The sequence below is a fragment of the Maniola hyperantus genome, chromosome 1 (assembly GCF_902806685.2).
Source record: "Maniola hyperantus chromosome 1, iAphHyp1.2, whole genome shotgun sequence".
Lineage (NCBI taxonomy): Eukaryota > Metazoa > Arthropoda > Insecta > Lepidoptera > Nymphalidae > Maniola > Maniola hyperantus.
In genome coordinates this window covers 4,318,283-4,337,806 of record NC_048536.1, presented here as the reverse complement: position 1 = coordinate 4,337,806, position 19,524 = coordinate 4,318,283, and the positions used below count along the sequence as shown (strand labels likewise).

Genomic DNA, 19,524 nt, shown 5'->3' with positions numbered 1-19,524 from the left:
TGCAGGTAAAAACACTATCATTAAAATTTTAAAAATATTGGTATCGTAGTCCGTACAAAAAGTTACGTTTGATAGTTTAATAGGGCGATTGTCTAAAACCTGCATCAATCATTATTACAATCTCAATTGTTCTGATTGGCTGAATTTGTACGATTCTTGTTGCAACAATGCATTGTAGCCAATAGTGATCGAGCGTTAACCAATCAGAGATGATTGCGATCGTGACATTGTAGCTGTCATTCTCCCGCAATCGCGCAGCTGATACAAAAGTACATCGACTGGCGTAAAACAAAACCTAGCAAGTGATGTTAAACACGAAGGTGTCAAAAATAAGTAACGAAATACGGTCTCCAAACAATAAACCAGATAAGAAGTGCCTTTCAGTGTCTACGTTTGTTAAATTGACTTTTGTCACCATTGCGAAAGACAATGCCAAACATCACGCGAAGGAACCCTGAGAACTTGGTAAAAAACCAAACAAACAATCCTGAATGCCACTTAAGGCAATGGGTGCAACTCGAAATGAAATGCTCATTTGGGAAGGTAAAGACAACAAACAATTGACGTCCGAAGTCCGAACTGTCAATCTGCAGACGTTTAGATAAATATTTGCGTCGCGCATTAATCCTCAAGGGCTGAGCGAGTAAATACAAGAAGAGCGATCGACATCTCGTCCTATTGACTCAGACGAGGATCTCGGCTCTGGCTCACCTGATGTGTGCATACCCACGGAAAAGGAATGCTCTAAAATCACCCGAGACCACGTACATTGCTCGTGGAATCGCTCCAAATTGACACTCACACATCAGCTTTTGTTTCACAACAGGAGATGTACATTTCGTAGCAATTTTATATTCATGTAGTAGTCAAAAATCTCGTAATGAAAGGAGAGCTCACAAAAACGAAGCCGTGCGCGCTGGAAATAATTTTGCTTCTCTATTTACCTTTCTTTGTAGTCAAGTGTTACGTAAATATGAGCCCGTTCGTCGGAAATTCACATTTCCTTTGAGAATTCATGGAGACATCGTTGGTTCTCTTAAAACTATGATATGTTTTGAGTTAACATACTTGTAGAGCGGACGACTTTGACGAAGGTAATTTTAATGTTATTATGAATTTATTTATTTCATGTAGGATAACTTAACTAGTGTCTGTTGTGATACGTCAAGATTCTACTACCGGTTCGGAATGAAGATTCTACTTAGCAGAGCCAGCGAGAAACTCGGCAGTATATTAAGTGTCAACTCGATAGGAAAATGGGGATGCTTGATATTTTAACTGTTGTAATTTTTTTAAATCGAAATCTCTATCAGTGATGACTGAAGAAATTGCCTTGTTCTGTCACTTTAAGAAGATTCAGTTTGACAATCTTATACCTAGATCATCCACTTGAATGTATGTTCCATCCTTCATGTACAATTTTTTTGAACTTATTTAAGTTCAAAAAAAGTTGTAATCCTTAGGTACAAAACACTTAGGGTCTCTGATCTAATGGTGTTATAATCGTAGCTTTAGCTATCAGTACGTAATTAAATATAAATTATTACCACTATATCATCTTACAAATTAACAATTTTGACGACCAGTAAGCGTAACATGTTACTTATTCTGAAAAATAATTTGACTTTTGATACTTCTTCACATATTTTGTTGACAGCTGATGTTGTTAATTTCATTTGAAACAAGGAGGACATTATGTCCGTCAAAGTTCCTACACTTGTCACTGTAGGAAACCAAATATGAGACACGAGGGGAAAATAATGAATAGCTTTCACGAGCAAGCGTGATGTTTGGACAACGATAAAGACTGTGTGAATGTGTCAAAATAACAAATATTGTCTCTCCCGACTCCGAGTTGCTATTCGACTACGTTTACACTAAAGGTGTACACTACACTATACGGTATATCTACTTACAGTCTATACGTTGCATGCACTTTTGACTTTACGTAAACTTGAACTAGCTGGCCATGGTTTTGAAATGAGAGAAATGTGGAACTAACATTACCAATTCGACTAAGTATTACAAGAGGCGAATCGAAGGCTGCTTCTTTTGCGGAAGGGAAAACACCCCGAGACATGCGATCCTTGAATTTACTGGTTCGACTGACGCGGAGAGTGTGCATGTCCGAAATCTTATAGCGCGATTGAGGTACGAAGCCTTATAAAGAAGTGGATCACAGACATCTGAGGTCAAACATAGCCCATTAAACTATAATGTGTCCACTCTTAAGCTTTGAACTGGTCAAGTGCTTTGTACCTAAGTATATTGAAATCGTTTACCGGATAATATTTGTTCGGGCATCTGAACGGATAATAGTAAATGCACCGGAACGCAAAGTTACATAGCGGAACGGCTTTACCACAAGCCGCTCCCAAAGGTTCCCTATTATTATTAACCATGCACGTAATACTCACGTAAAATAGTTTAAGCCCTGAGTACAAGTGTTTAAGATAATTCATTCACCATCATCATCAACCGATAGACGTCCACTGCTGGACAAAGTTCTCTTGTAGGGACTTCCACACGCCACGGTCTTGCGCCGCTTGAATCCAGCAACTCATCTGATGTCATCCGTCCACCTAGTGGGGGGTCTTCCAACATTGCGTCTTCCAGTGAGAAGTCGCCATTCCAGCACCTTGGGACCCCAACGTCTATCGGTTTTACGAACCATGTGCCCTGCCCATTGCCACTTCAGCTTTGCAACCCGTTGAGCTATATGTCGGTTACTCTAGTTCTCCTACGGATCTCATCTAAATATATAAAAGGAAAAGGTGACTGACTGACTGATTGGCTGACTGACTGATCTATCAAACACACAGCTCAAACTACTTGACGGATCGGGCTGGAATTTGGCATGCAGATAGCTAATATGACGTAGGCATCCGCTAAGAAAAGATTTTTAAAAATTTAACCCCTAAGGGGGTGAAATAGGGGTTTGAAATTTGTGTAGTCCACGCGGACGAAGTTGCGAGCAAAAGCTAGTTACTGATAGTTCGTTAACTGTACGTAAATCTGCCCAAAATTACAAATATTAGCTTTAAGTTTTATTGTAACACTAGCTGATGACCGCGACTTCGTCATCTCTCTCAGCTCTTTGATTTTCCGTTATAAGAAGTAGCCTACGTCACTCTCCAGGTTTTTAACAATAGGTAGGTTGATTAATGGAATTATTTTTTTTTTTTTTTTTTATTAGTCCACAAAACTGACTACAATTATTGTATGATAACAAGTTAAAAGATATACAGAAATGTTAGTTGTTAATTGTGTCTACTAGATGTGGACGTGGCATGCGCGATTAGGTGGTACAATAACTACAGCGCAACTAAACAAGAACAAAACTTGTACAAAATAGTTTCTAACAAACAAAAAGAAAAAAAAAGGTTAACTTACAACTAACAATGCACAGATTTCCTAACTTACTAACTTATCAAGGTACTTAATTTATTTTTTATTGTGGGTATACTGTCACAGAAGATATCTATAACATCTCTATGACAATTTGCAAGGAATAGCATTCTATATAGCGGACTATGAAGTCCGAGATTGGTCTTGGCTGGAGGCAAACAGAAAGTCTTACGATTGTGTAAGCGGCTACAGTCACGAGGCACAACGAACTTTAAGCGTTCAAGTAATTCAGGTGCATCAATGAGACCCTTCATTAGCTTTGCCAGAAAAATAACATCCGCAATCTTTCTACGATCCTTTAGCGATTTCATTTTATAGTAAGAGAGACGAGAATCATACGAAAACAATTTGTTACATTTGAAGTCCTTGTAAGACAGATGGTATAGAAACCGTTTTTGAATTCGTTCTATTCTATCGGAATGAACTTGATACCCTGGACTCCATACTGTGCTGCAATATTCAAGGATGCTACGGACAATACTATTGAAGACGAGAATAGATAAACTGGGATCCTTGAATATTTTCATTTGTCTGAAGACTAGTCCAGATATCTTTGAAGCTTTCGATGTTATTTGCTCGATATGTGGACGAAAACTTAAAGCGGAGTCTACAATTACACCAAGGTCTCTCATACTGTAAACTTCCTTAAGAATAACCTCGTTTATTTTATAGACACAGTCTAGCGGATTTTTTCTTCTGGTGAATTTAATGTGGAAACACTTTTCAATATTTAAGGACATACCATTATTGGTGCACCAAGAGTGAACAGCATCAATATCATTTTGTAGTGTTATCACGTCAGCTTGGCTGTTAATAGTTTTGTAAATTTTCATATCGTCTGCAAACATTTTGAATTTAGAATTTAACTTGAGTGCCAAATCATTTATAAAAATTAGAAAAAACGTGGGACCTAGATGTGATCCTTGAGGTACACCCGATGTTATTTTTATCTCATAAGACTTAAAACCATTAACAGCAACAAGTTGCGACCGATTTCTTAAGTAAGATTCACACCAACGTAACAATGAGCCATGAATTCCCAAAAACTCAATTTTTAATAACAAGATGTTATGGTTCACCATGTCGAATGCTTTTCGAAAATCAGTGTAAATTGCATGTACCTCACCAGTAGCATCGACAATCTCAGCGATGTCTGAAATATAACTAACTAAGTTAGAGGTTGTAGATTTGTGAGGGCGAAACCCATGTTGATTAGGATCAAGATAAGGAGCTATGTGAGAATAAATTTGTTTTTGAACTAAGCTTTCTAAGACTTTACCACAAACTGATAAAATAGATATAGGCCGGTAGTTTTTTATATCTTTTGAGTTGCCTGACTTATGGACTGGTGTGATATATGCAATTTTCCATTTGGTAGGAAATATACCCGTTTGCAAAGAATAATTATAGATGAGAGTTAGTGGCTTAACTAATTTGTGGGCGCATTTTTTAAGAAATAATGGGGAAAGAAGGTCTGGGCCGGGCCCTTTAAGTGAATCTAAGTGTAAGAGATGTTTTAAAACTTCTTTTTCAGTCAGTTGACAAGTACCGAATGAAGCAGTGGGAATGGTATTGTTTAGGATTGGTGAATTGCCTACTTGACAGTTACTGGTGTTTGTGTAGACCGATGAAAAATGTTTAGCAAAGGCGTCGCATACATTCTTTCCTCCTTTGGCTACAAAATTATCCAGAATCATTTCGTTCGGAATACAATTGGTACCATTTTTACGCTGTTGTTTAAAGAACTTCCAAAAGTAGGTAGGATCGTCACGAATACATTCAACAACGCGTTTTTTAAAATTATTATAACAATCTTTCACCATAATGGCGCAACGTTCTCGTAGTAATTTATATGAAAATTTATCCATTGAATTATTATATTTTTTGCTTTTATGGTGGACTTTTGCCTTTTCCTTTAATGCTCGTAATAGTAGACCTGAGAACCATATAGGATAGTGACTATCTCGCGATTTCCGCATAGGCGTATGTCTATGAATAATGGGCATTAGTGTCTGGTAAAATATGTCTAATTTAGCATCGACCGAGTGAACATTTTGAAAAAGAGACAACCAGTCTATTTGATCCAGTTCGTTACAGACATTATCATAGTCACATAAGAAGAAGTTAAGAAATGGTGTTCGAGAAGGTTTCATGTGGCGGTTACAATTTACTTTTAGAATAATTTGTAGAGGTGGATGATGGTTGTCAATTTTAACTAAAGCATTATCTTCTTTTTTTTACTTGTATCCAATCAGAATTATTTGTAAGAACTAAGTCTAAAATACGGTCGTTTATATTTTGAATAGGATTACATTGTTTCAAGTTATTGAAAGCAATGTTTTCCAAAAAGACACTATCTATATTGTTACATAGTTGACCAGACACTAAACCACTACCATTTATATCAGTTACCCAAGAAATGTTAGATAAATTAAAATCGCCAACGATAAGAGTTAGTGAATCTTGACATATTTTGTTATTACAAATATCAGTCACACTTTTAAAAAAGCATTCCAAGTAATCTTCCTTAACTGGGGGAGGAACGTAAACACCACAAACATATATAAAGATGTTATGACTAACTTTAATCGCTATCCATAAATCTTCACATTCAGATTCCCATTCGTACTTCCTCACAGACTCAAATTTTTTACTAACGGCAATTGCTACCCCACCGCCTTCTTTTTTATGGCAAGATAGTGGACACGAAGAGCGATCTCGCCTGTGTAAAATATAACGACTATCTAGGATTTCATTATCAAAAACCGTGTTGTTCAGCCAAGTTTCAGTTAAGATTATTAAATCGTAGTCATGACATAAAGCCGATGTATAGATATCTTCCGTCTTGGTCCTTAGACCTCGTACATTTTGATAAAAAATATTTAATGTGAATTTTATACAACAAAAATGTTAATGCATGCATACAGAAATTATATACTAATTTAAGCCGTTTAGAGTTTCAGTATTTTTTATCCACAGTGCTGCAGCTTCATTGTTTTTACGAACAAATATATGACCATTTCTTATCCACACAAATTCATATTTTTTCTCTTTCGCAGCTAGTCTAGTGGCAGCATGTAACTTTTTATTCTTCGGGGACAAATGTTCCATAATGTATATAGGTATGGTTTGACCAGCAAAACCCAAATGAGATGTATTCAGCTTGTTCTGTGGATTTTTCTTGTTAAAGTGTTTTACGGCCGCAAGCAAGTCATCCCGTACTCTTGGGCTAGACAACTTCACTACAATGTTTCGCGGACGTTGGGACTGTGTATCCATCTTAGCAACTCTGTGGAAGTTCAATATGCTGCCATCTGTTAAGTCGCAAGCGACCACTGATGCCATCTGCTGGACAATGGTGAGAATATTCTCATTTTTTGTTTCCGGGATGCACTGAAGCTCTACGTTACAATCTCTAGCTTGCTGCTCAAAATGATCAATTTTGCTATTCAGTTCCGTCATTTGCGATCGCAAGTTTTGGTTTTCCATATTTAGATTTTCCAGGGACTTTTTGGATTCTGCATTTAACCCAATCTGGTCATCATAAGCATTAGACAAGTATTGCACAGACTTTGTTAGCTCGTCCACTTCTTCCTTTAGCGTACAAAATTTACCTCCAAGGTCCCTAACTTCTTTTTGGACTTCAGTAAGCTTGGCATCGAACTTATTTAGGCATACTTGTTGGTTTTCAAAGTGTTCCTTCATTTCACGACGCAAATTCCTAATCTCGTTTATAATGATCTCTTGATTTGGACCACTTGTCGTGCCCAATAGCGGCGGTAAGACGGTTGCATTATCGGGCGATAGCTGCTTGCGGTTTCTGCCCTGAATTGGTGTATTACTGTTATCTTGTTTTGGCTTGCTAGCCGTGCAAGAAGGACAGACCCATGTCGCTCGGTTTGATGGATTAGTGTCGTCATAGTTTACGCACTCGCTATGGTACAGTAGACCGCAACTCCCGACAGAGCACTTCAATCTTTTTTGCGTGACTAAGACATTGCTATTACAAGCTGCACATAAGCCGAGCATTTTCGGTTAAAATATGTATAAAAGCCAAAAAGTTCAAAATACTTTTCTCATATATTTATAATAAAATAAAAAATAAATAAAAAAAGATAAACAGACTATGTGATGGTACGAGGTTTGAACCATGAATATACTTAAGCAATACAGATATTCAGTCCACTATGCTGTACACTGCGCCATCGTAGTTACATGAGTCTCGGGCGAAAATAAGTTTCGGAATATTTTTGTTTACGTCAGAAAATATGCAAATCTACGAAGGTACTTTGAGTGATGACACTTCACTAAGATAATTCACTATGCACTGATTACAATTTGTTTCACTGTTTTTAGATTTTTACTGCATTCCATATCGCTTATAATGATTTTTCAGTATGCTTTCGGTCCATAAAAGTAATGTAACACTAAATGGTAGCTGAATTGTGCTTAATTTATTTTAAAAAGTTAAATTTGCAACGGAGATGCTACACTGACGTTATGTACCCGCAGCGCGCGAGGGGGGGAATATTTCATCATCATAATGATCTGATGATCATAGACGTCCACTGCTGGACACAGGTCTCTCGTAGTTGTTGTATGGCATTATTTAGTGTCCTATAAATAAAACAAGGATAACTTCGCTAATAAATACCTAAAACCAGGATTACATCGCTACCTACCACACAAACCGACTTCAGTTGATTGGTCTCACACCTAAATACCTTTCGGGTAATTACGATTCTCACGTCTAATGAGGTTTTCGGTACCTTTTAACTTTTAATTGACATTTGCGAACGGTTTAGGAAACACTAATTACCCATTACTAATTAATAATTAATACTTTTTATTAGATCATTTACTTAAAGAGTCATGTCATGATTATGTGAATGTATGTGAGCATTTTTACTAAGTACTGTTACCTTGAGAAAAGTTCTAGTTACTTTACTACAAATATACTTACTTGATACACTTGTGTATAAAAACTATTGTAGTACACACATTTACTTTATAAATTACTAGTCTGTGTGGATTTAGGTTTTGTAAAAATTTCGTGGGAACCCTTTGATTTTTCCTGTTTCAAATTTCGTCAAAATTGAAGCGAACGGACTGTGAAAAGGGAGGTAACAGATAGATAGACAGACAGACAGACAGACAGACACACTTTCGCACTTTATAAGACACTCTGTGTCGGGCAAGAAGTTGCCACGATAAGTGGTAACTAGGTAAGTGTCTGGCAATGCATGACGTGATTTTTAATACTATTCCGAAGAAAACATAAAAAAATGACTTTATACTTTGAGTTTGACGATTTTATACGTTTTTCTTACCTGTTATCTGCCAAAGCCATTATGATCAAAACTTCATAGTCGTTAATCGTTCCTCCCTGTGTTAGGGATAATGCGCAGATAAACTTTCAGCTTTTATAAAATAACGAAGGCCTCACATGCTTCAAGTCTATATGATTATAATAATATTATATATCTATATTATCTCCTGTGGTTATTTCAATTTTTCATGTCATTTCATCAACATATCAACCCGTCAGGAATTTACATTTTTGTCAGTTAGGTATACCTACCTACTTAAATCTTAAGCTATGCAACTTGTATCGATCACAAATTATTCACACCCAAATACTTCTAACTTCAAATTAAATGTTTCGAATTCGTCGGCTCCCACAAGCGTAGGTGGCTTCGTGATTCGTCTCGCACATTCTGCATACAAATAAGGAGTTTAATATTTAATTTGTTGCCGTACGAGGCGTCAAAATATCGCATTTGTTGAGCCAGCGTTGCGTGAGCCGCTAACTTGTCATATAAAATGTTCTATGGCCTGATCGACGAGCAAGGCCTCATGTGACTCGAGAAATATTAGGTTTATACTTAGTCCGCACCAATTAAATAGTCGCTCTTGACGCTGCAAGACGCGTTGCAGTTGCATTTTTCAGGAGTAAATGGGGCGCGAGAGGCGAGGGAGCGGAACACACCATCCCGCACCCCACGTTCACCATCAGCATTAGTGTGAGTGCTACATCTGTACACAGAACACGAACGCACGACAATACCTTGCGAAAAGCTTTTATCATATTATAATAGAAACTTTTGTAAAAAATAAATTTCCCTATCCTTCTAAGTTAGACTTCCGTTTCCATTTAGACTTCATCGTAGGTAATTGGTAATAAAACTCGGCCAACTGCGAGTCGGACTGGCACATGAAGGGTTCCGTACCATTATACAAGAAATAACACTTTTTTATTGTGATGTATCACAAATTCACGGTTTTCTGATTTTCCCTTTACTTGTGCTATAACTACTTTAAGACATTAAATTTAATCGACTATAATACTTTAAATTACTTTAAGACAGTTGCTACTTGCCAAGTCTTATGATTCTAGGTCAACGGGAAGTACCTACCCGGTACTTTAATTCCCGGGTCTAGATGAGAGACGGACAACGAAGTGTTCCTTTTTTAATTTTAATGTACCGAACCCTAAACAAAAAATTGTAGGATAATGGAATAAATTGATAGGTTATTGATACTTTTAAAGTGTTTTTGAAAATGTATTTTACTTGATATTAATTTTTTCTAGTTTGAATATAAAAAGTTTTAAATTTCACAAGAAAATACACGGCGCGAGATTCGGTTTAAGTTTTTTGTAATAAATTTTTAGTTCCCCCCATAACTTAACTTTACAGAAGAGGTCTTTTAAGAATGGCTGTACCTTATCAGTGGTATCATGACGCCAGCACGCGATTTCCAGCGTAATGTAATATGGTGTACGTGTCATGAATACCAATTAGCCGAGGTGTGGCGATTTTTTTTATCGTTGGATCGCGATGTCTCATCTCGGAGGTTATTTCGCCATTTAATAGAGGTGTTACCTTAGCTTTGCTATTTTTAAACTGTTTTCTACCCATGTTTATAGATTATTTTGGCAATGATTCTTGTAGATATGATGTATTTTGAAACAAATTTTGTGCCTCTTTATACTGTTCTTATATAGTACATGTTCGTCGTTCGAGTACATAGGTAATACATAATTTTCAAAATAGTAAACACGACTAAACGAACCTACCGGGTAGGTATAAAATTTAGAGTTTAAAAATTAAAATTGTACTTTTAATTTATTAAACTGAACCTACAATCTACATATTAATTGAAAACTAACTATAACTTACTGATTAATTGTATAAATTAAATTCAAACTACTATTTATTCTATATTTTTGTAAACTGTACATAACATAGTAGGTATTATGAAAATGCCATATTACGTCATTTAATAACTCATACTTACATAATATAACGTGCTAGTTACCCATAGGTACGTATAACCTACCGACGGCAGAGAACTGTGTCAATTTTACTTCACATACAAATAAATAGGAATTATTTTAATGAAGCATATAATTATAGTTATGTTAACGTTATATCGTAATTAGTTGATTAAACAAACAACCGGGATATATTTATTTAACGCAATGCGCACGCGCCACTGTATCTCAGCTTGATAGTGGCTGATAAGTTATTTAGTGGCAGTAAAAGTTTTAGAACAGGCAACGTTCATAATATTATTATGATCGTAAAACACTGACTGATATAATTTGGCTTTGCTTTGTTTCAAAGTAATTAATAATAGCGCTGACGCCTACTAGTCAATACAGCAACTTTTTATCAAACGTCAAAACGCTCGCTTAGCAAGAGAGCTTGTATGAAATGGTTAGTTAGCAAACTTGAAACTAGAAGTGGATGTGAATTTTGCGAATTTTGGAGGACTCTATTTAATAATTACTAAGAAATATTTTTTTGACATAGGCATTATCTTAATTATGAACTCGAAAGAGAATAACTGATTGAAACCCGATAAAAATTGTTCTCCTGTATTGTAGTGTAGGCAACACACTACAACACATGATAACAAAGTAATACCATTTTTGCTGAAAATCCTAATATTGGTTGATGACTGATCCTACCCAAAAAGGCACACTGGTGTGCTATTTTCAATTTCAGATAATTTAAATCAATTTACTTTTTTTTCACAACAATACCCTCCCCTCCCTTCGCTCTTTGTTTTTAAGTTTATCCTGTATTTTTATTATTTGTCTTAGTATTAAGCAATAAAGATGTTTAAGTAAATAAATAAATAAATAAAATATACTGGACTTTAGTAATTAATCATTATTAAAGCTTAGCTCTTAATGCGTGGATATTGATGATTGATCGTGGACCTCCGGCGGCCGCCTACGATACTTATCTTAAATATTTATATTATGGAGATAAATAAATATTATGAATGTGTTTATATGTAAATAACAATCTACCTAATATTATATAAACTTTAAAAACACTTAATACATTTAATAATTAATAAATAAATAAAAGTAAAATCGTTTTAAAAGCAAGGAATAGATAAGCATGATGTCATATTATTTTTGCCGTCGGTAAATTTATAACTAGAATTTATTGACTTTATTTTTATTTGCTATAATTAGCTTCCGTTTGTTTAAAACACAATATATTTAACAACAATAATATTGCTATTCAGAAGTAGCAATTTTTTAAATATTACCGAAAACCTAATGGGACGGAGAACTACTTACATATCAAGATAATTATTGCAGAAAACAGTTGTTATTAAAAGAATTGACTATAATATATTATACCTATTATAATTACAGTTTTATAAATATTTGATACTCACATAAGAAAAGAACAAGATCGAAGGAATTTGAGGCTGACAGGCTAATATGTGAAATTTCAAGCATTTTTATATGAGCATAAAGTTTTCTTGCAATTAAAAGTGTACCCTTTAATAAACTGCTGCTATAAAAGCGATAATGTATCAACAGTATTAAATAAGTTTATTTTGGTTATAAATTAAGCGATTATGGGGTGTTTATTTGGTTTTTAATCACAAGTTAGCAATTTGTATCCTGTTCTAAATAAAGTTCAATAATTTTTTACAAAAATATTGTTTGTTTTAGTAAATTTTAAATAAGTTGTGTAAGAAAATAAATATTATCTTAAAATTATTAGGTATATTTTGTATTAACGCGATAATATTGATAATAACTATGACCAGTTAATAACCTATATAATTAAGAATGTAACTCGCTGCTTTTGTAACAAAAATAGTATGTAAGCTTTTTTTCTTTAATTATTCTAATGGATGCCAAGGTCTTTAAAAGAGGGATTAGGGTTGTCGCATACCAGGAGCCGGGTGATAGTGAGTGCAAATACAGATTTGACTGCCGTCAGTCACTTAGCCTGGAATACAAGGTGCATATTTTGACTGCATCAACAGCCTATTTTTATGTGAGTTAAGGATGAATTAGGTCCCTACCTACTGGTAATTTTGTTTGTTTATTTATTATAGATATTTACAAAATTATATGAGAATACTGTCAATTTGGCTGGGCAGCGTTCGGGAAGCTTCCAAGTTTTCCAAAATTCCTCAGTGCTTAAAGACCAGTCTTCGAACAGTGCGTGTTGCCAGTATGGCATATGGATTCGAGACACGGTCGCTAAATGTTATGGGCCTCATAAAAAAGCTCAAGAGTCGTTCAGGTGGAAAGTAATTTTTGTTTATACATTGGCTAACTTTATTACCTAAGTACCTATTATTTTAAATAGACTAGCGCTTGGCTGCAATCAGACCTGCTGGCAAGTGATGATGTAGCCTTAGATGGAGTGCGCTTGCCTAGAAGATGCCTATTTACTCTTGACTTGAAGATATAGTACGCAACAAATCAAGATGGCAATCGGGGTGGGAACGCCCCGCACACCCGCACAGCCCCCGTACTAGTCCAGTGCGGGATAGCGCGTGTGGCATGCGGGTGTGCGAGGCGTCCCCACGCCTCGTACCCCGATTGCCATCTCGACCTGTTGCCTACTATAGGTAATTTTGTTATTACATATGTATATCTTTTGTTACAATTTATACGCTTTCGATTTGCAATAGATACCTAAGTATTATTTAAATATCACATTTTAAAATTTATATTTTAGCGTACACGTATTTTTAAATCAACATGCCTCGCCGTCATCACTTTTATAGGGCAATAATTCAAATAATGCTCGTAAGACGCGGGTTTTAGGGCACATTAAGTTTAAGTGCACCATTAGCGAACTCGCGCGCGTGTGTTTACGCGCTTTTTAATGACATGCTAAGCATCTCTTCTCTTTTGCACTGGAGGTACGTCATAACAATGTTTAGGGTAAAATTGTGTTAAATTACTATGCCTATCAATACTATTATTAATGAGAAGTTATGTTAGGTCCTACCTAGATATTTACTTACTTTGTTTTTATACTCTTAAGCCCTAATGCCCGGCAACTCGCGCTTTATCTTTATATTACGTTGATAGTACCTATCTACTATGTACGAAATCTTCCCGCAAGTCCCGACAACAACTGTACAATGTTTCATCGCAATCAGTTGAACAGACACCGCAAGTTCTGTACTTAGTTATTGCAAAACACTTCACAGGCTACTCACTACTTTTGATAAATCTACTTTATCTTGAAATAACTTTAAAAAAATTACTGTTAGGAGACGTTACAAATAATTTCTCTCAAAAATCGAGTAGATAGGTAGGTATTCACCTATACATTTTTTGTTATTGTAACCTAACTTACCTACCTTGAGCCTTGGGGACAATAATTCGACTTAATAATTACCCCAGTAATTCACTCTGACATTTCTTACTTACAAACAAAAGCTACCACAAAAAAAATATCTTAAGTAACAATTTTCATTTGCCAAAATAGTAATGACTGGGGAAAAAATTGACTTTTGTACAATTTTGTATCGGAATTCAGTCAAAATGTGATTCATTTATATTAACGCAGGTAGTTTTTAAAAGATGAAAATATTTGTCCATAATAAAGTTACCTACCTAGCTTTAAAATTACTTCCGTCAAAATAGAACTAGGGAAACTACCTAAACTGTCAATGTCAATTAGCAAAAAGTATCCCAAAAATCACACAAAATTCGTTCAACAACCAACTAACTCCGTGTGAAAATTGTTACAAAACTTTAAGTTACGGACCTAATCACTCAGCCATTAAAACATTTTCTCTGATAATAATTAAGTTTAGGAAAATATAGTTAAGGATACTCACCACCACATGCTGCCTCGGCCTCGCCTCGGCTTGTTCGCCTCGCACCTCACACACAGAAACAGCACAAATATGCACAGCCACTTCATAATGGGCGGACCCGACATGAGCGCAATCGGTCAGCGCGCGGTACGGTCTGACGGTGCCCGGCGAGTGTCGAGGCGGAGTCGATGTGGGTGGGAGGCCTTACCTTTACCTTACCTGCTACGCCTCGTGTTTTTTATGCAATTTGATAATGCTTTGTGATTAGTTTGACGCATTATCGGCGATAGGACCAAGAAGGCCCTTGCGGAAGACAGACTGCCGGTGTGATAGAAAGGATGAGTTTTGGAATGAGATAAAGGAACTCATTAAGTCCATAGGCACATTCACTAATAGATAATAGCTGGGAACTCACAAATAATTATGGACTTATTAAATAGGTCATTAACCTATTTTAGGCAAAAACTCACCTAGTGGTAAGATGCGATGTCTAGAAGAGGCGATGAGAACCTAAAATTGAAGCAGGCTAACTCTATGGCAGTCTTTATTAAAGCTATATCTACCTAGTCCTAATTGGCTCCTACGCAGCATCGTACGGGAACGCAAAATCACTTAACGCCTGATGGCACGCACCCCTTTATAGAATGGTACCTACATAACTGGTTTGTATTGCTAAAAGTCACGGTTGAAGCCTCCCATCAGACCTGCACCAATTTAGAAATCAGAAATTCATGAATCAAGCCTGCCAGGAATGGAAACCAGAACCTCCCATCGAAGTACCTATAAGACCACAGCGCTCGCTGCACCATAATATTATAATACCAAAAAGTCTAAATATGAAAAAAGAATGTCATGCAAAAAAATAATTTACATCACAGTGACATCATCTTCTTGTAAGTATACTGAGAAAATACCTAAAATGAAAAGTCCTGATTCACTCACTGACTTACTTATCCACGTCCAGGCAACCAAAGCCCTTGAAGCTAGAAAGCTGAAAGTTTTCACAGACTTTTCCTTTTCAAATTTTACACTTTGACAGAATTCTGAACTACGACCTAGATGGGCATAAATGCAGTAGTCTAGAATAAAAGCAGTGGCTTACCCCAGTTGTAATAGCTCAATGCATTTTTTCATTTTGACCTGCCAGTAAACAGGTTCCTACCTAACTAATGCCTACCCTGGCTTCAAACACTGTGCACGCCACTGGTAGGTATAGGTACCATGCAATTTGATAATGTTTTGTAATAAGCGCATTGTCGGTGATATAAGCTCAAGAAAATTCTGGTAGAAGAGTCTGTATGAAAGAAAGGATATGAAGGATAACGCTGGTTTCACACGTTGGTCCCAATAATGGCCCCAACACTGTTCGCCCAACTTGTGGATCGGAAAATACCGAGTTGGGGCCAGCGTTGGTGCCAACGAATGGAGCCGGCGTAAAACGCATTTCAAGACGTAATAGAAGATTACTTTGACTTTATTTTTAGCTTACCTACCTACTTATGCTTAACTAATAAGCAATTTGTTTTTATTTTCAATCAAGAGATCAAGAAATTAAGTTCTCCTGTGTAGAAGTTTGTAATCTCCACTTACCTACCTACTTATCGGAACTAAGGTAATCGGAATAAGTTTCGTTTATAGGTCTTTAAACAACACCACTAGGTACCTAGCCTTTGGCGAACAAAAAGTACCTAACAAAATCAAGAACTGCCATAAATCATAATAATAACAGTTTGATATTTTTTCCAACCTGTCTTTTACTCCTTTACTACCATTATGTTACAAAGTAGGTATTTGTGAAAAAATTGCGAGACAATTTTTTTTAATCTTAAGAATTCATGTTTTACAGCTTTCAGGTGTGGGCCCCCAACTGGTCTCAGATAAAATTGTCAATTTCTGGTAGTTATAAAAAATATTGGTAGGTATCTACCTACCTAGTTAAATACTATAGATAATCCTATAGGTAGATACATTTCTGAAATGTGTTTTGAGAACAAACATGTAGGTACAAGATGGAAGACCTACCTATACTTTAGGTATTCGTTCACCTATCTGTGTCTGTAATGTTTTAGAATTAGAACAATAAACAGTAAGCAAGATAATAAACAATCTAGGTTCTTTGTTTGCTTCCCAACATCGAGTACAAGATCCCTAGAAAAGGGTGAGAAGGCCTTTTATTGCCCTATTCAACTGATGAATTCCAGGAACTGAAGAGATGTGGGAATGGCCCGCGGTTATGCAAAAATATAACTTCTATTGTCTTCACTTTTATACTAAGTAGCTACATATTTACCTGAACCTTCTACTCTTAAGTATGGGAAATACCACTATATACTTAAATGTTTCTCGAACATCTAAATACACGATATATATAAAAAACCGGCCAAGTGCGAGTCAGGCTCGCGCAATGAGGGTTCCGTACTACAGTCGTATTTTTTTTTGCGTGATCTAACCCTAAATTCACGGTTTTCAGATTTTTCCCCAAATTTCAGCTATAAGATCTACCTACCTGCCAAATTTCATGATTCTAGGTCAACGGGAAGTACCCTGTAGCCTGTAGGTTTCTTGACAGACAGACGGACAGACAGACAGACAGACAGACAGACAACAAAGTGATCCTATAAGGGTTCCGTTTTTCAGTTTTGAGGTACGGAACCCTAAAAAGAAAGCCCTGACTCGTTAAATGACTCATCACCGCCCAGCTCAAACCCTTGGACCTAGAAAGCTGAAATTTTGTACTGATGCTATCTCTACCTTTATAATGTGTACAAGGATAAACTTACCTAGTAGATAAAGGTGATGAGTGGATGTAGACTTTTACGATAACTGATAGGTACCTAACGCTAAAAATAGCCCCATACTTACCTATTCTATTTTATTTCAATTGAGGCATTTAATTTTTTCATTTCTATTAGGTATTTTAGCCAAGTAGGTATTACCTATTTGCATGATACCTATCTAATTTATTAAAAAAAATTGTGTGTACTTTCGTTACCTATGCGTTCTCGCATCGTTTTTTTTAAATTCATTATAGGTAAATTCATAATTCGCTTGACAATAATCACACCTGAAGGAAAGTGATGATGTGGCCTAACATAGGGGCGCGTTTACCTAGAAGATGACTATTCACTCTTGTTTCAAAGATACCCGGGTTGTTTATTCGATTGAGTTAAAACTTTGTACAGTTGCTGTGACACTTGCGTGAAGGTTTCTGTCATAAAATAGGTGGTGCGCGAGTTGCATTGCAACGCATGCCAGGCAAAAGCTAGGGAGTGGTGACAAATAAAATTTATCAGAAAAACTGTCACATGTGTACAGATTTACGGGTCAGCGATGACTGTGCGCGACGCGCGTGTCGTGCGCGCGGGGCGTCGTGAGTCATGCGCGCGCGCAGTGGGAGGGGCGGCCGCAGCCAATCGGCGCGCTTTGAGCCTGCCGAGTGAAGCCGACCACGTGCATATTAGGAAACGTAAAAAATCTTTTAAAATATTCTAATAATAATTTTATGACGTTTAATTAAAAAATACTAACCTGTTTTAGAAACTGAAACTGTTACTAGCATAAACTAATTTCTTTACAAGTCATGCAGCAGGGAATTCCTGGTTTATTCGCGATAAATTAATTAATATTATGGATATTCAATTATTCGAGTGGATATTGCTGAAAAGTAATAAATTGTCCCTCATAAATAAAGTGACATTTGAGTACTAATTGTAGCAGTTTTTACTATACCTAAGAGAAGAGATAAACCTACTAATAGTATCTAGTTATAGTATCGTGCTAATACGGGCAAATCACCACATTGTGCATTGGCACGGCCGGCGCGGCGGCGTCTTGTCCTTTAAAAAGACATCAACGCGTGCGGTCCGCGTACGAAACAATTACGCAATCACTAATTGTAATGCGATTATTCTAATTACTTTAGAGATTATCCATACCTAGCTACTTATCTAGTTGTCGGCTGTAGTGTTGCAGATTAATTATATTTAATAAAAACAACTTTGTAATTGTACCTACTTAAAATCGAATTAACCTATCCTTAAAGCTTGTAAGCAATGGTTGCAAGTATATTATTTTAACACTAGTTTACTTTTTGTTTGCTTCTTTCTAAAAGATAATACATACCTACCTACTTGCATAGAATACCTATAGGTACGTAGGTAAAGTCTACTGTTTCTAATAAGTAAATAATGTGGGTATTCAAATTTCACTTCCCCACCGGTAGAACAATAGAGCAGCTAATTCATCCAAAAACACTACCAAAAAGAATCCGTCAAATAACTCCGTTAGGTACGTTAGGTACCTAGATAGTAGATACCTACCTACCTACTACAGACCGTTCACTAATCTTGTCCCTTGCCGTCATGTTGGCACCATTGCAGTTCACACTGTAATACCCCTAAGTTCTAAGGTATAAAGTGAACAAAACAATGGTGCCAACATGAAGGCGAGAGACAAGTTACAGACTTAAGTAACGGTCTACTGTAGTCACATTAACTGCTATTATGAATTAATAATAAGTACCTATAATAATAGAAATACTTATTATGTAAAGCTGTAACCTCGATAGCTCAACGGTTAATGGAGCGGACTGAAACCGGCGACCCGAAAGGTCGCCGGTTTAAATCCCACCCGTTGCACTATTGTCGTACCTACTCCTAGCACAAGCTTTACGCTTAATTGGAGGGGAAAGGGGAATATTAGTCAGCAACTTGGCTGATATTCTTTAAAAAAAAGCTGTAGGTACAACCAAGCATCAGTTTTCCCCTCCAATTATAATATGGATACCTTCAAGTCAAGAGTGAATAGGCATCTTCTAGGCAAGCGCGCTCCATCTTTCATTCATCTAGGCTATATCATCACTTGCCACCAGGTCCGATTGCAGCCAAGCGGTAGTCTATAAATTAAAAAAAAACAAATTAAAAATCAAAGAAGAAGACGAAAGCTGCTATAAATAAATCAGTCTAAATATTTATCGATAGACTGGTATACCTACCTATGCAAAAGACCGGT

General features: G+C 36.3%; 2 protein-coding genes across 2 annotated transcripts in view; both read right to left on the bottom strand.

Moving 5' to 3' along the window:
* Positions 1-14,661, bottom strand: part of wg (wingless) — a 32,825-nt gene extending 18,164 nt beyond the window's left edge. The window contains exon 1 of the mRNA XM_034984625.2: positions 14,536-14,661. Coding sequence (XP_034840516.1) covers positions 14,536-14,639 — 104 coding nt within the window. The 5' untranslated portion in view covers positions 14,640-14,661. The remainder of the gene's footprint in view (positions 1-14,535) is intronic.
* Positions 5,655-7,788, bottom strand: LOC138402396 (uncharacterized). The gene has a single exon (XM_069498722.1). The coding sequence runs from the start codon at positions 7,435-7,437 to the stop codon at positions 6,346-6,348; it is 1,092 nt and encodes a 363-aa protein (XP_069354823.1). The 5' UTR covers positions 7,438-7,788; the 3' UTR covers positions 5,655-6,345.
* Positions 14,662-19,524: the final 4,863 nt, after the last annotated feature.

Bases quoted from the DNA above. Each gene is read 5' to 3' on its own strand.
- LOC138402396 (XM_069498722.1), bottom strand. From the start codon at position 7,437: ATGCTCGGCTTATGTGCAGCTTGTAATAGCAATGTCTTAGTCACGCAA.